This window comes from Platalea leucorodia, assembly GCF_965183815.1.
Source record: "Platalea leucorodia genome assembly, chromosome: 9".
Lineage (NCBI taxonomy): Eukaryota > Metazoa > Chordata > Aves > Pelecaniformes > Threskiornithidae > Platalea > Platalea leucorodia.
Genome location: NC_138831.1, coordinates 5,129,036 through 5,154,561, shown reverse-complemented (window position 1 = coordinate 5,154,561; position 25,526 = coordinate 5,129,036). Strand labels below are relative to the sequence as shown.

The 25,526-nt window shown below is 43.4% G+C and overlaps 1 protein-coding gene across 7 annotated transcripts in view; it reads right to left on the bottom strand.

Moving 5' to 3' along the window:
- The window catches only part of SETD5 (SET domain containing 5), a 68,769-nt gene that overhangs the window by 16,459 nt on the left and 26,784 nt on the right, over nucleotides 1–25,526 (bottom strand). For 4 of the 7 annotated variants that reach the window (XR_014229119.1, XM_082321051.1, XM_082321055.1 and 1 more), the window contains exons 3-18: nucleotides 21,813–21,918; nucleotides 20,719–20,930; nucleotides 20,340–20,398; nucleotides 19,744–19,931; nucleotides 18,678–18,716; nucleotides 16,911–17,153; nucleotides 15,947–16,240; nucleotides 11,795–11,943; nucleotides 11,352–11,469; nucleotides 10,816–10,925; nucleotides 10,284–10,533; nucleotides 9,999–10,079; nucleotides 7,255–7,524; nucleotides 6,061–6,381; nucleotides 4,229–4,471; nucleotides 483–612 (exon numbers count right to left, since the gene is read on the bottom strand). Coding sequence is in view for 6 of the 7 variants with exons in the window: in XM_082321051.1 (XP_082177177.1) it covers nucleotides 483–612; nucleotides 4,229–4,471; nucleotides 6,061–6,381; nucleotides 7,255–7,524; nucleotides 9,999–10,079; nucleotides 10,284–10,533; nucleotides 10,816–10,925; nucleotides 11,352–11,469; nucleotides 11,795–11,943; nucleotides 15,947–16,240; nucleotides 16,911–17,153; nucleotides 18,678–18,716; nucleotides 19,744–19,931; nucleotides 20,340–20,398; nucleotides 20,719–20,930; nucleotides 21,813–21,918 (2,813 nt within the window). In the remaining variant the exon portion in view is untranslated. The remainder of the gene's footprint in view (nucleotides 1–482; nucleotides 613–4,228; nucleotides 4,472–6,060; nucleotides 6,382–7,254; nucleotides 7,525–9,998; nucleotides 10,080–10,283; nucleotides 10,534–10,815; nucleotides 10,926–11,351; nucleotides 11,470–11,794; nucleotides 11,944–15,946; nucleotides 16,241–16,910; nucleotides 17,154–18,677; nucleotides 18,717–19,743; nucleotides 19,932–20,339; nucleotides 20,399–20,718; nucleotides 20,931–21,812; nucleotides 21,919–25,526) is intronic. The other 3 variants (XM_082321052.1, XM_082321053.1, XM_082321054.1) reach the window with 3 other exon arrangements.

Below are 25,526 nucleotides of genomic sequence, written 5' to 3'. Positions count from 1 at the left end.
GACACAATATTTAACCATTCTGCTGCTTTACTCACAGATTTTAACTTCTCCATCTTTGAGACTTACTTAATCATTCGCTTATTACATACGTGCCTGTGAGACTTTGCTATATCTTCCTATAGTCAGCAGATATTTAGTTGTCCATCTAACAGCATCCTGCTGAAAAGAGATGATATTGTACTCGTTTTTTTTTTTTTCCCCTCTGTTGGACAAACGATCACATGGCACTGAGGTTGATGATGCAAGATAAAGTGATTATCTTTTCACAGGAAAATACTGAGAAACTTTACACATGCTCAAGTTAGAACGGGTCTGCAGAAATTTGAATGAATGGCAAAGTAACATTCTCACCTGCCATAAAGCTGTGCCATCAAGCAGCGGTACACATTAAGATGTCATCCTGTGCCGCTGCCTTTGTTATTCAGCAGCTTCCCCAGTTTCACTCAAGCGCCCACACTGCCCGGATGGTGCTGAGCACATACCTGTGTCATCTTTGCAGATGCTGGAAGAACTGCTGTTCTCGTTACTTTGGTATAGACATTGGGTTCTGTTCTCTTGTGGAGCCGGTGAGGTCTGAGTCATCCCCTCTTCCAGGGCTTGTTTGATCCAGCGCTGAAACAGAACGAGACTACATAAACGTGCAACCCCTCTGGTATTTTCCGTGTAATCTTGCAGGATGTACTCAAACTCCTACACTTTTGTGCAGCGGGGCAGACTGCTCAGAACACTGATATTACCTCCTTCGCGAGCGCTCAGACAGGAACCCGCTAGAACACAGCTGTTAGCACTGAGTCTACCACCTACTGTGATGGGGCTGACTATGTGCTCTTGATGAGATGCATTCTGGGGATCAGCAGTCTTCAGCAATAACACAAAGATAAGTAAAGAGCAAATTATAAATAGATAAAATGCAAAACTCTGGCAGCTAAAAACTATTAAAAGCAATCTTAATTAAAAGAAAAGGGAGATAAACATGACGAACTATTTTAAAACCCTGATTTTTGAAAAAAAGCTGTTTCCTGCCCAGGAGCACAAACACACTGTCCCCCTGCTCCACTAAGGCATATTAGAGCTTAACATAGATTCCGCTCTAACGATTCCAGCAGAGAAATGGCTGAGTTTAATCACATAACAACTCTTCCAGGACTGTGCTCACTGCCAGAGACAAAGAGCACAAAAACCTGACAAAATGCAAGCAGCATTTTTCAAGGGGGCTAAACCAAGAAGAGAATAAAGGCAAACCTTTTCTTCAGGTACTAATAAAAGAGCTAAAAGTCACAGTGGTCTCCTGAACACAGACAATAAAGGATGTTTCCCATCTCATGCAAGTGAACATGAATTGAAGTCTCGGCAAATCAGCTGCTGCAGTGGGTGTGCTAGCCCTGTATCTTGATACAAATTGACTCCTGATGGCAGGCAGGAAACCTTTGCTTACTTTACTATTAAAAATAACTGCCACAATATAAGGGAATACACCCTGGGGATTCAATAAAATGATAGCAAACTGCTGAAAAAACCAAACAGTAATTTGCATCTGTGTATAGTTTACCCAAGGGACTCACTTTACCAGCCTTGTCTTCTCCCAGAGAGGTTTAAAATCAAAGTTTACCTTTCAGTAATCCACAGTTCATCTGCATGCCAGCAACACGTATCCTATTAGAGATACATGTATATGCCTTATGAGTCCTCAAAGCTATCACGAAAGTGCATCAGAAACTCAGTGGCCGCAATCCTCAATGTGAATACTTCAACGCGAGGACGAAGAGCAGGTAACAGGAGCTATTTTGATGGCCTTCACTACTGTACAGCAGACGCTTCTTCTCTGTTCAAATATAACTCAATGGATTCCACTGCGGCCAGCAGGAAAAGTGAGAGGTGCCAGCCAGCCTGGAGCACTGCTACCTCAAATGCGGCATCTGATCTGACAGCCAAGTCACTGTACCACGCGTGATTAGCGTGAGCAGGTTATACAGTTCAGTTTCCTTGCGAGGCTCAGGCATTGGCATGCTTTGGATGCAAACTGAGATCATCAGCTGAGGTTTTTTGGCACAGTCCTCAGTAGTTTAAGGAAGAGGCCTGCTGACAATCCAAGAAAATATGTGATCTATTTCAACAGCCTTTATAAATCAACCTTCCTGACTGAGTAGTCAGAAGCAGACAAGACAGAAAGATCAGGTCTTGAGAGAGCAATGTCATCAAGTTCTGGACCATTTCTAGACCTCAGCTGGCTGAAAAGGAGGTCTTCCCTGGGAGTTTTCTAAACGTTTCTGAACATGAGAAGCAGTCTTTTTCTACATCTCCAGACTGTTAGCGATAAAAACACTGAATGCTACCAAGCATTTTCCATGACAAAGCTGGGGAACTCCTACAAAGTGGATGAAACCCCTTACTAGAAAGGTTATCGATTATTTACTTTCAAAAAACAGAAATCCAACAAATTACTTTCTGCAACATCTGTTCTGGACACAGAAGCTTTTGGTATTTTATTAATTATTTAGACAACGGAACAGGCAGTGTAGTTAAGTGTTCAGACAATGCAACCTGGGAGAAAGAAGAACACGTAGAAGACAGTAGTCAAGATTTTCCTACTAAATTGGGAAATGGATGGGGAAAAACAGCACACAGCTCAGCACAGGCTAGAACAAAGTACCATATAAAGCCAGAAACAACCAATTCTAAAATTACAGGCTAGAAAACGAATGGGTTGTTCTAACAAAGATAGTAAATCACGAACTGAACACGAGTCCAAATCAACCTGTCAAAGAAAACTCAGTCATCATACTGGGATGCACAAAATGGGTATAGGCTACAAGACACAGAGCAACTTTCTGCTTTGAGAATGCCCCAGCCGCAAGACAACATCCAGTTTTGGACACTCAGCTTCAGGGAAGATGTGGACTAAATGGAAGTCATCCGTAGTGAGACTAGCCCATTCCCTCTCCAGCAGTGAGAATTATCATACGACTAAAAAATAGCCAAATGTAGCAAGAGACTGGAAGACTTGTTCCATGACAAGAGTTTTCACTGAACTGTCAGCTTGCCGGCTAGTTGTACAGCAAATGCACCAAGCAGAGAACTCGGCATAACTCTGCCAGTTTTGCTCTGGATGCTTCTCTCTTCCCTGAGGCTCAAAGACACTGTTAAGGTTCAAAAAAGAAGCTCAAACCTTGCAGTTCTCGGCTTAAAGGTGCATAGGGAGATTGCCCAGGCCCACAGAAACAAACATCGTTTTGTTCACACGAGTATATACGAACCATCAAGAGCTTTACTTACGAAGGAAATACCCAAAAGAGACCTTAGCTTCTTTCTGTAGGTGCCTGCTACGGCATGACAACAAATTGGCCAAAGGTGGAAACAGTAAAGTCCTTTGGACTTTCTTTCTGGAAAAACTCCCTCAAAGGAAGGCAAAGGAACCAGGACAGACGACCTGACTTTGAAAGCTACCAAGACTGGAAGATCAGAAAGGATTTCCATAAAATTGTTCTCAGGTAATCACACAGGAACTGGAAGAGCCCCTGAGCAAAGCCAACAGGCGATAGGCAAGATGGATTCTGATAGAAATCTGACTGAGCAAACTAGTCTGAACTACTGTTTCCCTGCGGACGGGTAAATGCTAGCATTTACTGGCCACATACCATCTCTGGAGAAATGAAGTCCTCAGCTGGGCTCAGTTCAGGCTTCCTGCACGGCTACAAGTATCTGTTGTAGACAGATAGTCTATGATCCCAAACAAAGGGCTGTGGGCTTGCTCTCGTGAACAGGCAAACTCAAAGCTTTGCTAAACAACAAAGGCTCTCCAAAGACAACGGACCTTGACTGAGGCACTGTATTTTTGAGGTCTTTTGTAACGCTGTCCTATCCCCACAATGCCAACCATCCTCTGACTGTGAAAGTAGTAACGTAAAACATTCTAAGGGCAACAATTAAAACTCCTTGAATCGCATATGCTGGATAATAAACAGCCACTGCAGATTTGAAAGTACGTGTTTCTAAGAGGATAGTCACGGAACAGTTGTTCTACCATGGTAAAAGGCAAGGACGAAGACTGAACCCCAGCTAGGAGAGGGTCAGCAGACATAGCCTGGAGATGGCATCGACACACCGGGCAAAGCCAGCTCAGCAGGAGCTCAGGGAAATAGGCTCAAAGAGGACACAACAACTTTACAAAGGTGCCAGTAAGAGCTCGATAAGTATATAGCCCCTGAAGGTAAGACATGAGCAAACATACCTTTTTACAGGAGCTGTAAATTCCATCCAACAGAAAGGGCCTTCGACGTCTCTCAGGGTTGAAAGGTGAACCAAAACGAATGTAGTGTTTAGGTGTGGTACAAATTAGCGGGGAGTGGATGAGACCTGGCAACATATTTAGGGTAGTGGCCAAAACTGTTGGGTCTGTAGTAATGCGCAGAGGGCATTCAATAGGGCACTCCTGCTTTTCCGCCTTGTCATTCAGCCATTCGGTAACAAGATACTGAAGGAGAAAACACACATGTCAATGGAACCAGGTGAAGAAGAAAGGCAATACGGCACAAAGGCATATGGGGAAGCAGTGCTCAGGTCAGCTTGCGTGCTAAAACCTCCCTCCTCCTCAAGAGGAAGGAACACAGCCAGGACTTTCTGCGTCAAACCCAGTTCTCATCTGTTGCAGGTACAACAGGTAATCCAGTTTTACGGAAGTAGCTTGATTTTATGCTCCATTAATCTTATTAAAAGGTTCTCCCAAAACTTGATCACCTTGTTCAAAACTAGTTTCGAGCTGCAAGCCTAAATGTATTAATGGCTAATTTATGCCCAGTATGTGGCAGCTGCCCACTAGCTTCTGCAATTTTTCCTCCTTTCCCTTACAAGTTTCTCCCAGCTTGTACATTATAGTCCGCAGTCACATTCCCTCTTGGTCTTCAATTCTAAGCTGAAAGCTAACCTCTTCTACTTTGTCCTAAACAAATACCCGCCAGCCTGCCATCCCACCTCATCCCAGAAAAATACTGCCACTGATTCCCACAGCAAACACATTTTAATGCCATTCTAAATTTATTTTTAAATTCCAACTGATCTTTACTATATAGTGGCTCCACTTTTCTCTCTTCCTTCTCTTGCTGGTACACATACACAAAAGAACCTTTGTTTTACTGTCCTTCACAAGACGCAACACCCTGGTTATTTCAAGGTGGTTCTGTTGGTTGTTTAAGCAAGTCTCACTACACCACTCCGCTGCTTGATTTAAGGTAACTTTCTTGGTTGACAGTCTTTTTCTCCTTGCTCCTAAGACACTGGGAACACGCAGAAAACTTCTTGAGATTGTACGCATCCACCCTTTTCTAATAAACATCCCTTCTTTTGGGCCCCAAAACTAATGTTCTTTTCCAAACTATCAGCATCTAGTTTTTAAATGCCAGCTACCCCATCAGAGTTGTAACAACCACTTTTGCACGCTGCTGCCAAAAGCTTTTGCTAGCTCACTGTGCATAGATCCAAATACATCAGCTCTCCCCATCTTTCTATTAGTACCTTGTTCCCCTGCAGGAACAACACAAACAGCTTGTTGTCCTCATGGCCTTTGCCAGCCATTTCCCTAGCCTCTCATTGCCCTCCACACCAGTACTGAAACATCTGCTTTTTACTGCCCTCACCCAGGGCTCAGCCTCCATCACCCAATTTTTTATGTTGCTAAGCTCCTCCAACCCTTCTCTCCCGGGGCCCCTCAAGCTGGAAGCAGTTTCTTCCCTGCATACACAAAGCTGTGGAATTTGCCTCTTTCTAGACTCTTTGCCATACCCGAGTGAGGTGTTGTACCTGTACCCTGTCTGTATCTAAGGTCTATGTAGACTTGCTGTAAAGATCAGCTAATTTCTTTTTCTCATCTTTGTGTGTACAGGGCTGAGCAGCCAGTTTCTCAACCATGATGAGGGCTCTTAGCCACTATAGAACAAATAATGCAGTAAATATAAAGTCACATAATTCCAACTACTTTGAAGAACTGTTTCCCCTGAGCCAACTTTTCCCCAGGCCACACAAAACCTCTTTTTCCCCTCTCCAGTTTGAGCACTCGATCATATTTACCTTTTTAGTTTTGGGGTACTTTACTGCAGCTCGATTAGACTGAGATCCTGCAGCCAGGATAGCAGTTGGGTCAGATCCCGTCAACTGTCTGCCTTCTCCTGGACCTTCGACATTGCTGACATCTGTTGCGGTTACCAAGCTGGCAGTGCTTCCTTCCTCTGGGACAGCCTGTGCGAGTTCAGCTTGCTGGGAACTGGCTTGTTTCTGCCTTCTCAGTCTTTGTGCTGAACTGGTCCGGTATCGAGAGAAGCGACTTTTTGGTCGGGGCCTGGAGGGTTTTGCTGGAGCTGGCTTAGTAACTGTTTTTTCAGGGACAGCATCCTACAATATAAATGTTCGTTAGTCTGAGCACCTCTAAGAGTATTCTTTTTCTCTACATACAGGATCAAGGATTGAGATTTATTTATTGACACTACCTGACTCTCAAAATCTGGTTGGACCCTGTTCGTATTAGCTCATAAGATGGCTTTAGGGCCCCTTCTAAAACACTGGCACATGAACATTTTGTCTGCTGTGTTCTTAAAGCGGTCAACCAGAACACTGGTCTTAAGGAAGAAAGCAGCAGTATGAAAATGGCCACTTGTCTCAAGGTAACTGCTCTTACTCCTGATCTGAGCTGACACGTATCATTCCAGACAAGTATCTGGGCCCTGCCATATAATGGGAACACATGCATCCAAGTAGACTGGGCCAAAAAACCAAACGAACAAAAAAAAGGCAAAAGAATTCCTCAATCACTGCAGTTACGCATCCAACTTAAGCTCACACCAGTACAGAAGGGGCTCACTCGGTGAAGGAGCTGGCTTGTTCAGCCCAGAGAAGACTTAGGGGGACCTAACAGCAGTCTTCCTACATCCAGACTGAAGCCACCAAGAAGATGCAGTGGTGCATGAATGTACATACACGGAAATGAGAGGTTCAGACTGAACACAAGGCAAATTTTTTTCACCATGAGAACAGTCACAAATTGGAAGAGGTTTCCCAAAGGGGCTGCACAATCTCCATCCTTGGAGGTATTCAAGACAAGACTGGGTAAAACCCTGGCCAACCTGGTCTGACCTCAGAGCTGACTCCGCCTGACGCAGAGCCGATCAGAGACCCCATGAAGCTCCTCCCAGCCTGAACGACCTTATTATCACATACGCTGCATCTGAGCTTGGTACAAGCTATTAAACAGTCCTATCTTCGTCTTACCACTACTTGTGAAGACCGTCGTGTGTTCACCCCGGTACTGCTGTTACTGTTCGAAACATTTGGAGCAGCAGCAGCAGCACTCAGCGCTGAACTTCCGTCTTCAGTTTCAGGAGTCTCTGTTTTTATTTCCTCCAGCTCAGGAGCTTCAGAATTGATGCTGATTTCAGCGTCAGTGCTGTTACGGTCTGATGGTTGCTCTCGCCTCCTCTTTCTCTTTTCCAAGTTTTCAAACATGTGCATGATGGCTTCTACCTTCCTATCTTCCCGGGACTAGAACACAAGAGTAAATTTAAGTTAGCACTGCAAATTATGCATATAAAGAGGAGGAGGCAAGAACAGATATGGGATGCAGCACAGGAAGGAGAACAACTGCCAAACAGCAATGACAAGAGCCAGAAAGGGGACAGAGAGAAGGAGTTCTTTTCAGATCTTTGCATTTTTCAACATGGCAAATTTCCCAGAATAACAACAACATAATCATGTGTTCGTAGAGTAACTAGAAGAACTAGACTTTGTTCTTAAATAGGACCGCTTAGATACTACTGAGTTGTACGTATAAAATAGCCACACGGAAATGCATAATTTTGAAGAACTAAAAACCATAAGAAAGAATAAATAGTGAAGAGATGACTTGGAAACAAATAGAGCTACTTGCTAATGACCAAACATTAGAAGCAAACAGAAGCCAGAGGCAACAGAAGTAAGTGAATCAGTAATTTGCAGCTAGTATAACACACCACACAAACTGACTAAAATGATCCAGATTCATTCCTTCCCTGTTGTCAGATCACCCAGCTCAAAAAATAAAAGCTCTTGTTTAAGCAGCTTACATAGTGGATAAGAAAAACAACATGAGAGAACAGAGAAGCAAAACAAAAGTATTTATTAGGTAAACAGAAAGGATAGGAAATCTTATCGCCTAGCTGTGTCATAAAGAATTGGTAATTATGCATGTAAAAGGCCCAATACAATAATGCTGCAGTGACTGGCAAAAACCAGGCTGAATCAAGTGAATTTTAAGAAGTGGGGTCAAGTGCCTTCTGAGACTTGTCACGGAGGAGAAAGTATCTTGAAGCACACAGCAGTACTCAATCACAGCAGCCTGACTTTTAAAGTTTTCTGTTCCAAAATTATTCAATACACACAAAAAAAAATAGAGATTGGGGAAACTATAGATACAGGTATTTACCTGGTGCCAAGTATAGAAAACTGAATCTCATTAAAGGAGATTAAGTGGTGCAATGTACAGGAACAGGGCTTACAGACTCACGGGAAACTAACGCTTCCCTTAGTCTTCTTGAACTATACTGTCCCAGAAAGAGATCAGCTTCCCTGCATTAAAACGAAATATTCCCTCCAGGCTTAAGGCCAGTCTGATGGATGACTGCTCTTATTCAAATTTCAATAGAAACTGACTGCTTTATCTTGCCTGTTCTGAAAAATCCACGAGATAATCCAAGGATCTCTCTGCTGGATGGCCCTCGGCTCTGCAATTTGCTGCACTATCTTAACATTTAAAGCTTTCTCAGGAAATTTATACATGGAAGATCCACATCTCCAATTAGAGAAAGACGGGTGATTAAGGTATTTGGTGAACAAATGAAAAACAGGGAACTCCTAGCTCCAATACATTTGTTGGCTGGTAGAAGGATGGGAGCACTTTTTCTTTTTTTTTCTTCCTTGGGTTTTTGGTTGGTTGGTGGTTTTGTTTGGGTTTTGGGTTTGTTTTGGGTTTTTTGTTTTGTTTCGGTGTTTTTAATTGTGTGTGTGGGTTTTTTTTTTTATTAATCAATTAAGTAGAGCCAGAACAGCTCCATTCACACACATAAAACATTATAATCCAGGGAGCAATCCCAGGTGCCATAAGAAGCACAAGAAAAAAAACAGCTCTACTCAGGACAGAAGGCGGCTGAGAAGTGACTGTTATCAAAGATCCAAGAGCACTAAGAAATATTTTGATCAAGAAGACCGATTAAGACAACAACAATTTGGGAGGACAAAGGGATTTCCTAATAAAGAACATAGGAAATTTTGTTGACTTGCGCCAATAGTGCTGCTGGTGGTCTACCCCTCTTATTAACTTTTGCCACTTGATCCTACCCTTTTCCCACATGGCACCACGTTTATGAACCCATACAGGGAACAGATACCTGTTAACAAACCTAACCCAGCAAAACGAGTCAAGTTTTAACAAAAATCAGGTTCTGGTTCGCCATATGATCTAGCTGAAGATGTCCCTGCTCACTGCAGGGGGGGTTGGACTAGATGACCTTTGAAGGTCCCTTCCAACCCGAACTATTCTATGATCTATATGGCTCCATAAATTCTTATACTGGCAATAAGGAAGGGCAGCAGGAACCTAAAAAGGGTGCAATTCCCTTTTTTGAATCTGGTGCTGATTGTCTTGTTAATGGTATGGTTTAGACTATAGAATAGCCCTAAAAGCAACACTTAAACCTTTCAATCAGGAAACAAATCTGTCGCATACCTTCTAATCTGCAGTACCCCAACATGAATCCTGTGATGTGGAGTCAACCTGGGTGTTTTTTGTTTTTTGGGTTGTTTTTGTGTGGTTTTTTGTTTGGTTGGTTGGTTTTGTTGCTGTTGTTTTTACATCAAATTACTGAAGATTACTGACAGTTGGAATTTGCTTTGAAACAAGTGAAATAACCAACTGAACCTGTTTGTCACTGCATAAAGCAAGTCCTAAGGGGGACGATACCCAGACTGAGAAAGGTACTTGCCCGTCGGCCGTGGACCAAGGCTCCCTGTTCATCTACAGGCTCCTCTTTCTCCCCTTCTTGTTTCTCCTCTTTCTCTGCCACCTGAAAGAGAAGCCCAGACTTAGTATGTCAAACAAAATCTGGTACTGTTTTAAAGTTATCAAGATTCCCGTGGTAATCTAAGGTGCAAAAGGTTTAAAGAAGGTCTCCTGCAGTTTCTGTTCTGAAGATCCCCGTGCTGTATTGGATCAGATTCCACACCACTGAATGATAAAAAAATATATGTAACAGTGTCAAGGGTTTTACCTCATTGTCACTGACTGCTGCAGGTCCCTCGGGAACTTCCTCTGTTTGTTGACTGCTGTTCTCATCCGACGCAATGCCCTGCTGTTCCATTTCTAATTCCTTTCGACGGGCTTTTCGCCGGCGTGTTTCTGCCCCAATCAGTGTGCCTAAAACAGGTGGAGGTAGGTGTTCTGCAGCATTTGGGCTACGTTTCTGCACAGGGCAATTCCGGTTCCCCTTGTGACACGCACAGTCCACTTTATAGTTGCTGCTCCAAAACACAAACATAATTCGTGTCACTCTTCATTTCTCAACCCTTGTACAGAGACATTCAATGCATCTCCTACTAAACATCTCACCACGTGCCAAAGCAAGGACAGCAGGCTACCTTATGGCCTCTATTGTAGAATATGCCAGCAGAACTGGACAGAATAGCCGGAAAATGCAATTCAGTAGAAAACGGAGCAAAATGTAGAATGCGAGGAAAGGGCTGGAGGAAGATGTCCAGTCCAGGAGGGCAGTGGAGAGCTCCTGGGCGAGGTGAAGGACTCACCAGATGTTGTACTCATAGTCAAAGGCGATGGTAACCTCTGTGTCCTTGGCAATGGTGGCAACAGCATAGATACACAGGTGGATCATCCCATCAGCAATCACATGACGAACCTTGTTAAACAAAGTAGAGAGAAACTAACATCTCCACAAGTTGCACTTCTTACTTCCAAGAGGGAAGCTTCCTTTTGCAAAGTAGCTCTTAACTATTCCATGAATAATTATCCTAAATTCTCCATAGGGAAAAGCCTGCTTCACTGCTCTTGTCTCATCCTGTGCTTTTCTGCTTACACTTAGTACCACCTGCTTACCCTAACTATCACTCTGCAGCCAAAGGAGAGCCATAAAAGAAACGTTTTCCTTCCAAAGAAAAACCTCATGTTCCCAAACTTTCTCATCTTCCAAGTATAAACCATCAAAAAAGCAAGAGATGCAGAGAATTTACCCCATTTCAAGTTTGAATATTCATAAAAAAGGAATGCACTAAGCCTGTGTAAAACATGTATTTGCAAATACAGCGATGGTGAAGAGAGAATTTACCTCTGCATTTGGAGTGCAGGAACGCCTGATGAACCTGGCATCATTACCAAAGGTGCGGGCATCAACACACATTTCAACGCCATTGAACTTGGAGTAGAACAGCACAAAGGGATATGGCCTGGAGAAGTAACAGAACGTCTCAATCCCAAAATACACAATTCCCATGGCACTTATAACAGGTATCCCTCACTTCACTGGAAGCAGCGCTTCCATCAGTGCTATCGCTCTGGACGCTTATGCACTTCCATCACCACAGTTTAACAGATCTACTTCAGAGGGTTTTGGTCCATAAGCAGAGCATCAAGCTGAGGTTGTTTATTTGATTTCACGTTTCTATGGATGGCACAGCTGACAAGGGCCCTGTAAGTGTGCACTATCCCACAGAGACACTAGTCTCTCCGTGCCATGATGCTCTCATACTAATCACTTCATAGTACTCTTACTTTTTGAAGAAATGCCCATTGACCTCGAATTGCTGTCGTAACATAACCTTCCCTCGATACTCAATTATAAGGGTATCTAGTGCCAAGTCTCTTGCTGCCCTCAGGATCTTCCGGTGCTTCTGAACCCGAGTCACCCTTCCCAGCTGCAGCTGTAACAAAAAACAGAGCAAAATACGAGAATTTAAATCAAAGGCCTCTAACTCATGAAGAATATTTTACCTACATGAAAGGAAAAATTACTCTAGTAGCAACACACAGAAACTCTGCCAGGCGAATACACTGTTTATTCTGTAACAGTTTAGTAATGACCAAAATACTTTTTAAAAGGAAGTTATTCCTTTCCTTCAACAGTAAGTCTCACAAATCTATCAGACCAAGTATTTCAGTCTTGCAGCTAGGAGGCATAACCAGACCTGTCAGTTGCTGCTAGCAGGGAACTGCTCTGCAATTATGGCCACTTTCACAGCCAGAATAACTCAAATCTTCCCTAAATTGTGGGTTGTCACACATTCAGAGGAAAAAACACAAGCTTTTCTTTCTGCAGAGGATGGTAAATTCTAGCTAACAGGCCAAAGACTTAAGCTGGCTATTTCTATCTCCATCCAGAAACTTCTCTTCATCTGCCTGCTCAGCTAGTGCTGTGGATTTCTTTTTTTTAACATGAAGAAATACATTTGTAACTAAGTAGTCACAGTTTGCTGAATCTTCTTTATGTTCAAGTCTACAGCTCTATTACAATGGATTTTCACAACAATGTGTCTTGACTGTATGAAACCACAACACTCTTTAAGCACAGACATCCAAATATGACACATTTTGCGGAATAAGGGAAGAGCTCTTATAAGCACTAGGGCATAGGAAAGTCTTCTTCCTTAAAAACAAAGTACTTTTCTTGCTTAACAGATTGAACCTCTCTGCAAGTAAAAATTATGTGAAGATGGCTGGCTGCCTCACCACAAGAGCTGTGCCTGCTCTTTCCTAAGCATGCTATTCACTGCTCATAAGGACCCGGCTTTCATACTTTTCCGGAGTCAATTGAGGCATAAGTGTTCTTACTTCAGTAATAATGACAGTCATCTATCTAAATTAGAAGTAAAACACAAGATTTTATTAAAAGCAAGCTCCCAACTTTTCCTGATAAAACTCTCTTGTTAGAAACAGCTACTGAGCAGTCTGCTCAAATGGATAAAAATCACATTAGCTTAAGAAGGGGCTCAGTCTGGACAATGACAGAACGCATGACGTTCTAACCTTGTGAAAATAAAGTTAATGCCTTAAGGCAGCACTCAGCACTGGGAACCAAATGAAACCCTCCGAACTGACCATATCAAAGTATTGAACCACAGATTTTTTTTTTTTTTTTTTTTTTTTTTTGGTGGTAGCAATCTGACTTCTCTCACTCAGGTCTAGCATAAAGATAGCTTTATAAAAATATTCATTTGAAATCTATGCAGATGGGAGTAACGGTCTTGCCATTCCAGATCTCCTCTTAGAGATACATCTAGTGTGACATTTACCATGCCTATGGGGTACGTCTCTTTTTCATACCACTGTATCTGCTGGCAATTGGAAAAACCTGCATGTAGGCATTGGAGACTCTGAAAAGCCTTGCAGGGTGTCGTTCATCCCTTCATATCTTGGGTCCTGATAGGAGCTCACAGAGGATTCCCCAAGTCCACTGAACTGGCATAAAAGAAACACGTTATTTCCAGACTAAGAAGCCACACTGCTGGCCCTGATTTCTGATCAACACACCCATGACATGAATGTAGGATAAGATTGTTTACGTTGCCAAGAGTAGTGGCTAAATTGTTTTAAAAACATTGGATACACTTTGTACTATCCAACTGTGGTAACAGAGAATAAAAAAACGGGACTAGATTTGTTAGTGTGTGACAGAAGGAGAAAAGGAGAAAGTATCTGAAGTTAGTAGATAAATTAGGACTGAGACATAAGCGTGTCTCCAGTTTAATAACTTTGTTTCTATACTACCACTTGTTTGCTGTTATAATCAGTTTATCATCTAAGCTGGCCCTATGCAGGAGGGTTGGACCAGACGACCTTCAGTGGTTCCTCCCAATCTAAATTATTCTACTACTCTATCAAATTCTTTTAGTATCTTTCGAAGATGCGAGTTAACGTCTGGTAGCCTTCACTCGCACCTTTGGCCCATGACTGACGTGTGTTACTGTTCACCTGATGCTGGAAAACAGCCTGGGGAACCCCGGTGGGATAAGGTGGGTGGTGGGAGGAGAAGGGAGCCCGTGGAGGAAAGAGAAGCTCTGCATCTGTAAAACTTGATTATCCGAGTTTGGTAAAACAGGAATGATCTCACAGCTTTTCTGATAAGACCCTAGCTCAGCTTGTTTTCATTCTCTGAATTTAGAAATATAAAGACGATTAGCTGCCATGCTTTCACGTGTGAGAAGAACAAATGATTTTGCTCGTGTCATAGGCCAGGGATTGCTGACTGCTAATCAGGCAAAACTGTTCTGATATGTTTGGAGAGCAACATCTGAATAATACTCAGTGGCTTTATTTTATAAAGGTCCTTTCGCTCTTCAGAATGTGAAATCAATCAGGGGTTTGAGCTCAAGTCAGCAATTATCAGAGGCAACAAAGGGCAAATACTGACCCTGGGCTTGGTTTGGCAGCAGCAGGCAGAAAAGTGATTCACAGCTTTCAGTTTCTCAAGCATCTGGCAGCAGCCAGCACTAAGATGATTTTATTCATGACACTGAACAGCTTCGTACTGTCACAAGTTTCCCTTTGCATCGTTAGGACAACTGAGAATTGGTTTACCCAAAATATTCCAATGATCAAAATCCCATATCCTGCATGTATAACTCTTAACCCATCTTTCCATTCTCCTCCTGGCTTGGTGAAGCTTTTAGGTCACACTTTCTTCTTCTCTCTCTCTCTTTTTTTTTTTTTTGAAGTATACATTTGCATCACTGTTTACTCAAGCCAAACAACTCTCTCAACTGTGAGAGTATGCAGGGCATATAAAACATTTTATTTTTATTCCTTTCTCCTCTCTCCGGAGTCTTCATGGCCAAATAGAGCAGTTACGATACCCATCTTCCACACACAGCTGCTATCTACATATTGACACGACTGCCTTAATTTTTTTCCTAGCTCAAAGTACCTATTTCCTTATCTCCCAGAAAAGCTATTTTTACACCCAGTAATGATATCTAGTTAAAAGACAACTGATGCAAACCAAGAAGCCTTCTCAGTTTGTCTAACAAAGATGAGACAAATGAGTGGAACACAAATACAAAGCACAGGATGAGAGACCACGCGCTCCACACCTGTGCAGGCTATCCTCCTCGCAACACTTCACAGCCATCTGCTGAGCAGAGAAAACAAGGACATAAAGGCTGACAAGCAGCAGCCCGGGACAGCCACCTGGCCTTTCCTCAGTATCCAAGAGGAATTACAAAGCCACTAAGGCCCTTTATACTTTCCCAGCCTGTGCAATGATAGGTACCTACCTACAGCTTGTTTAGAGTAACTCTAGCTCACTCTGAAGTTTTGCAACTTTCTACCTTTTTGTTTCTTTGGGATATATCGCACTGGGAGTCTCCTGATTTGGAATGCTGGCCACTTTTCCCTGTGGGAAAACCTATGTCTGTACAGGGAAGGGAGAGGGCAAGAGAGCACGACAAGAACAAGCACATTTATGTATGGTATCTTTTATAATAATCTGTTCTGCTGTACTCTATAAAGGTGATAAAAAGAAACAGCATATGTTTTATTATTTCAGGACTTTTCCTAAAACTCATGTGAAGGAGATAGAAGAGTTTACATTTAGACTCAGAAAACATTAAGATTTCTAGAGAAGCAGAACTTTTTCTTCCCTACATTTCCTCAGTTGCTCTCTTTAGGAAGGCTACTCACATAGCCAAGTAGAAGGGTTTCTCCCCAACCCCCACAGAAGTCTTATTATCGCAGAACTAGAGGTAAGAGTGGAAGGAAGTTGGGTTCAAAGTCCTCTTTCTGCACTCTCCCTTACTGGCAAGCTCTGTGCTCTGCCTGATGTGCTTCACCTCCATGAAAGCAGAGGGAAAGGTGGGAGGGAGCACGTGAACTTCACAGAGTGGTGAGTCAGCTGATATAAACAAGAATGATTCAACCCCAAACATATACCTGATAGTCAGGTTTCTGACTCTGCTCCCCTTCTACAGAAGAGGTACCCCACATCTGTTTTGGAGCCCATCCTTTCCAGTTGCACCTATCTCCATTCTCCTGGACACGAAAGCCCCATCTCCATTCTCCTGGACACGAAAAGCCCCATCTCCATTCTCCTGGACACGAAAGCCCCATCTCCATTCTCCTGGACACGAAAGCCCCATCTCCATTCTCCTGGACACGAAAGCCCCATCTCCATTCTCCTGGACACGAAAGCCCCACAAAGTCTGAACTGAGCGGGAATGCTGCTCTCTGTTCAATAAAGCATGGACCAGATGAAACATCAGCTGAGAGGAGTAGTGGGGAGGACATAGACCACACAAACACATCCTTGTCCTGTTTCTCCTTGTCTACACGCACTCCATAAAGCTGGCAAGACACCAAGCATTGCACATCTTGGAAGAGAAAAGTTAGGGAGAGACAATTCTCTAAAATCAACTGTAATTGTGCAGTATTTGAAAGTTACCAGAGTCCAAATAATCATCCATAATACTGAAATAGTGTTGAAACGTTCTTTAAAATAGCCTTCCACACAACATGAGCCAGGGGGAAAAGAAAAAAGAAAAAAAAAAAAAAAGGAAAACTCAGCTGGAAAACAGGACATTTCCTATCTCCAGCAGGTGACAGATCTGGTTCTACCTCAAGCCATTCAGTGACCAACAGTATTTATGGTAAAATACCTGTGAACCATATCACAGAACTGTACAAAATATCCCAAACTTAGCAACACTGATTTGGTTGAATGCGAGTGTTTCTGAGTCTGTCTTGGTACTGGCATCTCTTCTGCTCCCTTTTACATCAAACCTATGCCTATTGGTTTGAAATTATATGACCAGCTACGATATTGCTCACCCATGCCCACCCATTATATCTAGAAACCAGAGGACCTGCCCTACCACACTTCTGTCACAACAGTTCTTACCTGCATCTGGGACCCAATGACAGTATTATTGCAGGCCAACTCTGTTTTGTTGATTGTGTCTAGCATAGCAGTTTTGCCCACGTATTCCTTATTAGAGTTTAGATGACGCTCCAACAAGTTCTGTACGTCAGCGCTGTACTGGTTAGTAAAGGCTTCTTCGTACTGATCTGTCCAGAGCCGTATTCGATTCTCCCATCCTTCAGCTGTGTTTTCATCCAAGGCATGCGCTTCAGAAGGGGAATTCTGCAAACAGCAAAGAGTGAATGGCTAGCACACAACGGGAAAAACCTACCCACAGTGCTCTGAGCATATGAATATACTACAAAAAAGGTGACTCTATTCTAAGCTAAGAAAGTGTCGGTTATGAGGACACCTTTTTCAGAACCTGCATCCTCCAGAACATTGTACAACAGTGCCACTTAGGAATCTACGGAGAACCCTGTGCAAGACTTGAGAGTTGGTACTTGGCACTGCTACGTACAAGAAAATTAAGCTAGTAGATGGCCAGAAAAAAAGTTTTTTAAGTCACTTTGGAAAAATAATTAAGCAGATTAAAAAAACAAAGGAACAGAACACACAAAGGCAAATAAATCTCATGTAGGCTTGTCCTACAGTCAACCCACTCATGTCCAACATAATGCTAGATGATGCTGACTGCATCTCAATCTTTGCAGTGAGCGATCCAAAAATAATTCTGAACCTTCTAGCTAAATGGTCATCAGGGTTTCAAGAAACTGAATGTAGAGCATAAGCTAATACCCAGAGGGTTAAAACTGCAAGTCCTAAGCAGTGTAAAGAAGAGAGGGCAAAATCAGGTAATCCGTTTATACTATCTTGTAAGGGAGGGGAAAAAAGAAGCTGGTAGGAAAAAAAAAAAAAAAAAAGCTTCCTTCTTTACTTGACAATAGTTGAAGTAATTCAACAAATAGTATTTCAGAGGTCGGTAACTCAACTGGCTTCATAAGGGACTGAGACATATGTGACACTGAGGTATTAATGACAAGGCCTGCTGAAGAGCAATCATTATTTTCGTCATATATATTAAAAGCATTAAGAGTTTTCAAGGCGCTTGCGTGCTATGGAGATAGGTGCATACAGACAGACGCACCACAGGATTGTCCTGTTTCCTCTGAGCCACCTGCTAGAAGGCACTGTCAGCTGCGGTGCTGGGGTCAGACAGAACTGAGTGAACTTTAAGGCACCTCTTGTGTTTCTACGAACACGTTTAGCTCAAAGTGCAAGCCTACTTTTTTTGTAAAATAAAATTTCCATCAGATAGCCACAACTTCCAGTATTGCAGAAAGTCAGAGATAAATGTATTGTCCCATCCATCCCTAGCAAGGGGATGTGGAGAGAAACAAGGCACCACTGCTAGGGACTCCCAACATTAAATTTGTGTATTACTTTGATGCCCAAGCTTAAAATAGCTTTGATGCCATCAAATGATAACTGACCTCACAGCAGAGTGGCCACAACCAGTTCTACATTCCTTACATCAAACACCCCACTCCCAAGTGTCATGAATCAGTCACCTCTCTTGGAACTGGATGACATTACCTTACAGAAAGCTACCTGAAGCAAAAGCAAGGTTCAAGGGGCAATTCCTGTGATACCCTTTTGAATAGGCCTGCCTGTGGTGCACGGTAAGGCTTGAGATTATTCCGAGGCTGATCCCACAATCAGAAATTCCCCAGGCAAACCAAGAGAGGCACGAAATACAGGGCAAAACCCCCACCACCATCACAGAGGGTTCTCAGTTCTACTCACCTTCATCCTCAGAGACTTTCGTGAGCCCTCTCGAAAGGCCTGTCCCCCGAACAAGGAGAGAGAGAGAGAAAAACCAAAGTATTACATATTTCCTCAGAATTAGCATCCCAGAACCACACTAGATCTTACTCCAGCAGACAAAAGATGGCAAGAATTACAGGAAGACCTACACAAGAAGCAATGGACTTGAACAAAAAGGCTCTGCAATGCAAATCCAGTGGAAACTGCTGAAAAGCTTGACGGCCAGGATTTCTGAACTATAAAGGCCTGCCTCATACTTAGTAAAAATCCCAAGATCAAAACCAAAACTGTCCCGACTAACCGCACTTGCTTTGACAGAAGAAAGGGCCAGCAACAGAATCAAGCTGGTTCACAACAACAAACCTGAAGACCTCACATGGCTCCTGCTCCCAGTTTTTTATTTAATCAGTGCCTACCAGAAGAACTTCAAGGGAACCCTAACCTGGGGAAAAGAATGGTAAAGCTAGCAGATGATGGGAAAGAACCAGCTGCTCACACACAGGCATTCCAATATAAGCAATCCAAAATTATTTCAGTCCCCAAACCGTCACAAACAAGACAGTAAAGTCATCCCTCAACAAATCTTCATCACTACCTACATAGTTTTCCACACAGGCACTATCTCTGTCCCTGAAGAACAGTGCCAAGAAGCTCTGCAGCCCAGATTCCTTAACATAGCCTGCTAAGAAATGCCATGCTCCCTTCGTTTTTCATTCCATTCACACACTGCCCCTTTGCCACAAACAGACAGACTCCAAAAGCTATTTCCCCAAATCCTAATAGAGCAGAAGGGAAAATATGTAATCGAATCCAAGCTCTGAGCATGAATGAACAGCATTAGGAAATAAGGGTGGAGTTCCAGTAAGGTAATTTTTAAACCAACAGCCACGTACTCTAGCAGGTCACAAATACAAGGCGTCACATTATTACACCAGAAAGAGCAATTCCTGACAGGACAAAAGTTTCTTGTCTACTGCCAGCTTGTCAACAATACTCCACACAGCATTTGGTAGGAACCGCAGCAACCTTGTCTCATTCCACGTACCTTGATCTTTTTGGCCTTTGGAGCAGTGCGAGCTTTTTCTGTACTCCTCTTCCTCTTCTTAGGTTTGCTTCTACGGACGCGGTTGACAGTCAGCGTGATGCTTGTAGGGGTGTGCTGCGTAGCTGTGTACAGCACTGTAGAGGGAGATAGTTCTTCATCCCAGCTCTCAGTTGCACTGCTGTCCCCACCTATAGAGAGGAGTGCTTCGTTAGCAACGTTTTTATTCATCCCAGAGAGAACAGCTCACCCTTATGTCTATTTTCATCAAGACGACTTGATGACCCTGCATAGCTCTTCCCTGAGAAAACTATACCACCTCAGTTTTCCCACCCAAACTGGGACCAGGTCTCCCAAACTTCTGACATCTCACAGAATGGCACTGATAAACATTTCCCTTTTCTGTTCACAAGATAATCTGTTTTTCCCAAGAGCTAACTGAGGTGAGGTAGAAGGAGAGGAGAAAATCCCAGTGGTTGGGAGGCAAAGAACGTTAGCAGGCACTGATCACAGTTAGATGATTACAGCAGCCAAAAGACAAAGGTCTTGTAGAAAGAAAGCAAAAGTCACTGTTATCAGAAGTACAACCTCAAGCTCACCTGAGACGTTGTCCTGCTTCCGGCGGCGGAGTCTGATCACCTTCCCCCTGCTCATTCCTCTGCCAAAGGAGAATGCACAATTGAAGCTGGTTTGTAGGAGTAAAGTCACTTGAAATTCAACAGGATGTCACAAGATGCGTGCCCTCAGTGGGGCCCAGGATGATAAGAACATCGATTTAACATCCTCATCTCCACTCCTGGTGCCACCAACACTTGTCAGGCTGACAACGCAAAGGAGGAGGGTCAATACTGGGTAAAGCACTGGAAAGAACGCTCCAGTTAGCAAAAGGAAGTCCGTCCCACAGCCCAAACGTGACACGGTTCGGTATGAGAAATCAACACAAGGAGCAGTCCAGATCTGCACTGCACCAAAGCTTACCTGCACTTTTCACACTTGAGGAGGAAACCATCTTGGGAGACACTGCAGTGGCACCAAGTGGGAATTGATTCTCCTTCTGAGGAGCTCTCACTGTCCCCGGAGTTCTCCTCATCAGGCGAGTGCAGGCCGTTCAGTTCTGCACGAGGTATAATGGTCTGAACAGGAGGAGAGGCTGGTGGCGTTGGAGGAGGAGGGGCTCCATAATTATGATCCTGAAAACGAGTATTTGCAGTACTACTTTTAACGTGAAGATATGATGCCTAGAAACTGAAGTCCCAAATCCACAGTTCCCAGGTTATTATTTAACAACTGGTGTAAAACAGTAGTGTGACTTCCTCAATCTACCAAGAAGGTACAGCAATAGCTCTGAAAGATGTGAATAGTTTTATTCTGCACCAATGAATTAAATTCAAAACCTATGAAAACAACTAGGCTATTTCGACATTAACCGTCGCACTGCTAATAATCCAAGATGACATCAGTGGTCAAACATGGGAACCGGTTGCCCAGAGAGACGTTGTGGAGTTTCCGACTGTTGAGATATTCAAAACCCAACTGGACACAGTCCTGGGCAACCCGCTCCAGCAGAGTCAGCTTGAGCAGGGGGGTTGGATCACACGATCTCGAGAGGCCCCTTCCAACCTCAATGATCCTGTGACATCCCGTTCATCCCATAGTTTCAAGCCATGCTCCCACTCTTCCTGACTGTTCCTCGTTTCTCATAGTTATAAGTTACCAATATGAAAACTGCGCAGTTGAAACAAGTATAAATAGTGCACAATAAACCAACCGGGGCATAAAATTACCAACATGAAAATATTATATATTCACATATATTCACACTTCATTCATATACTTCATTCAGTTAAAAATCTATCACCTAGAACACTAATAAAGCTTGCTATAGAGTATGCAAGACTTCATAAACAATAAACACACAAATGCGAAATGCATGGCAGAACTCAGCTGTAACTCAGTGTTCCCTCATAAATAAGCCAAAACTCCTAAGGCTTAACAGGCAAAGAACGATGCAACAAGGAGAAAAGAGTAAAGTAGACAGTAAAGAGCTGATTCACTGCAGAGAGAGTACTCACTGCGTAAGGCAGCCCGCGATAGCTGTGTTTCTGGGTGGCCCCATAGCCGTGGCTGGAGTACACATTCTTCTCACTGACAGCTGGACTAGCTTCCACAGACTCTGGGCTGCAGAAAGGGCCAGAAGTAAAACCCATCAATACAACATCATTTTTTTTAGTGCCAGTATTTCACTGCTCTTTTCTATTCAACACATGAGCTCAAAATGAAGAAACTTCACGAAATCGAGGTGTTATTATGCGCTTCACCAGGCATCATGTGTGCAGAAGCTGTACAGGATGAACCTGCTTTCAGAGGGAAGGAACTGAGTAAGGGCCACCCTGGATAACTCATTAAACTGGGTCTCAATCTAGGAAGTTAAAAAGATAATTAGCAGGTACGAAGCTCAGTTTCCTTATAGTTGAGGAAGTTGGGTCTAGTTCAGCATTCAGATCTGAACTCAGCCAGCCTAATCTCAAAGCCACTGAACAGTACTGCCATGTTATCTCTGCAACAGATTATTTCACATAGCAGCTAAGCAGCTTTCCTGCAGCCGCGCTTGTTTATCCCTCCCTCAGATACTAATTGTTAGCTGAGTCCAACGTCCTGTGATAAAGTCTGCATGAAACCTGCAGCTGTCCTGACAGCAACTACCAGGAGTTGGAGATTCCTGTTACAAAGAGGCAACAAAATTCATGACCTGGACAGACAGTGGCCACAGACAAATCAGATTTGCCCTGCGCTTTCTATACAGCAACATGGTGTGCAATGTGCTAAACGGGAAATTTGCTGCTGAGGTACAATGCACTCTTCCACCACATGGTGGTGAAAAAAAACAGCTAAAATGAAAGGTATATCCTTAGCAGAAAGCTGCAGAAACCCTACTCAGAGGAGGGACAGCTGCAATTCAATGCGGGGAATATTAGGTAATGAGGCTACAGACAGAATACCAGCAAGGAAACACAGTCTGTTACAAGCAGAAGATACAAGACAGCTAACCTCTGCACAGATCAGAAGTAGGGCCCATATCAGAATACAGAAGAATATCACTGAATCATGTCTGCAGGTAAAATCTTCAAAATTATAGCATGCAGCTGAGCAAGCAGGGAAGAAAAATACAGGAAAGGAAAACTTTACCTTAGACCTCTGCTGCTCTGGTGAGATCTCGCAGGGTTCTCAGTGGGTCCTACATTGTCAGCGTGAATCGGGCAGTACGCAAACTACAACGGCCGCCGGTCATGCATGGGGCAGTGTTCAGACACCACCCAAGAACAGTAACCCCTGTGCCCTTTGGACTTCCTATTAGCTCTGGAAATCTCTGCTGCGCTGAGGTTTGCCCCACCCTGCCACTAAACCCAATATACTCTCCAATGCACTAACCTTCTGAGCTTCTGGCTTACTCTGGAGTAAGGTGGATCTGTCTTTGCAACATAAAGGAGCAACAATTCATTGTACAAAGAACTGCAGAAAGTAGAAGACCTTAAACCTATGCAAACCGCACTTCTGTAGCTCAGGATTGAAGAGCATGACATGATAAATTCAGTTGGTTTTCAATGTAACTACAGCCAGATGAATTGTCAAAAGCAGGAGATATAGGTGGCGATACTTCTCAGAGGATACACTTCTTAATAAAAGACACTGTGTAGAGCTTGCCACATAATCCAGCCTTGCTGGATCTTTGCAACAGTCCTTTAGGACTTCCAGATTGGCATACAGTTAAATTCATTCAGATTTAATCGTATTTTCGGAAACAACATTAGAAAGAAAGGAGCCTAAGCGCTAGATCCGTCCTCTGTCCAAGTCACCCACATTCCTAACTGCAGTCAGCCTGGAATACCAGCAATGCTGCCGCAAGCATTAGCAATAAAACTTCAAGATTGCTGGTGCAACGGTGTCCAGGGGCAACAACGCTGGGGCCCACGCTTCCTCAGCAGCAGCCCGCCAAGGAGCTTCAGCAGCTTCCAGTACACAGTCAGACTAACACAGCAAAACTGCTCTGCAGCCTCCGTGTCACCCTCAAATGATCGCAAACACCCTTCAGCGTTTTCACCTCCCCTCTGTATCAGAGGCCGGGGAAGATGCTAAAGCTCAGCCTGAAAAGAGGGCCAGCTAGTTCTCCTTTTACCTTCCCACTGCTTTCCTTTTACCATCCCCTTCGTGATGCACATGTTTGAAATCAATCCCTTATAAGAGACAAGAAGCTCAGGTACCCCAGACTTCACACAACAAACTAGCAGAGTTTCAAAGGAGAAGTGGAAGATAGCCTTAACTTTGAACAGACTCACGAAGGACACTTCAGCGATAAGTAACAGTGCATCAATGCAAAGCCTGGAGAATAAAGTCCTGGCATTCCCAGTTTTTAGAAAACAGAGAAACCAGTTCAGAAATCTTCAAAAGCCTTTTTTCAAAGCACTCCAGCCTAGCCTCAAGTTGGATCTACAAATTTCTTACAACCGGGGAAAAAGAAAATGCTTTGCAGAAGGTTTGCAGACAGTCTTTTTGATATTTAAATGTTACAAGGGACATGTGTAGATATATCTGGCTCTCCTCTCTATCATGCTCAGCTCTGAAAGCAAAGTGCCTAGTACATGAGTAAACTATTTAGCACTCTTTCCCCTGTCATAAACAGTTTAAAATTCCTGTATGTTGAGTCTTTAAAGTGCTGGTGTGGGAGAAGCATGGTGACAAGCAATACTGAACGTTAAATCTTGAAAAGTGAAGGATCATATACCCACTGCAGATGAGTGACTTACTAGATTCTGACTCCCCGTTTAAAAACAACATGTAAAAATATGGGCTTTAGGATGGAATGAAGCATCACGAAGAAGAATGCCTAGAATGGGGCCAGTGCCAAGACAGACAAAAAAGAGCATTAGCAGCCGTGCAGAGAGTGCGTCTGTGTAGTCAAACTCTGTGCATAGTCAAATCGGGGCAAGATGGAAGGGAAAAAACAATGATTCATACCCTAGCCCACTGCTCTTACAGCTCAAAATTAATAGAGTCTGGAGTGATATCTGTTCTACACTGATCAATCTGACACACAGGTATTTGCACAGTAGGTACCTTTAAGTAATGCACTGGGGAAATATATCTCCAAAATGCCCTTTGTAAATTTGTGTGAAGAGATGCTACAGTCCGTATTTCAAAGAAGGATGCAGGAAAGCAGGAGGTAGAAGCACACAGAAATAACTTGAGCCCTCCCTCTCGCCCCCGACAACAACATAGTACTCATCCGAGCTGACATCATTCTAACAAGGGTTTTAAGAAAAGATCACAATGCAATATTTTCTGGAGTTGAAATGTTCCTGACTCCTGCAGAAGCAGAGTCTTTTAAAAGCAATGGTCCAACAGGCCTCAGAGACAGGACCGTGGTGAGGGCCCTGCACAGGGTCCTGTGGTGGGGACCCTGAAGGATTGCCCGCTGATGTGTGCTGCTTGGAACCTGCTCAGGGGCAGAAACAAAATGAAGGTGTCTACACAGGCTGATGCTGTCTTACATCTCTGGCCAAGCTCCAAAGGGGTCCAGAAATCAGTCATGTAAGATCGGTACTGAGTCTGAGCTAGTGTGCTCTACTGAGAGGGAGGCTCAGCGCACTGACCCCTCATATAACACAGCTTTTGGAAAAGGAGCTGGCTTGTACCTTGCCAACGTCAAGCATGGGTACAGCAAACACACAACTTGAGTATAGACTTACTAGCCAAGCTGACACAAAACCCATGGTCGAGTGCCTCATACT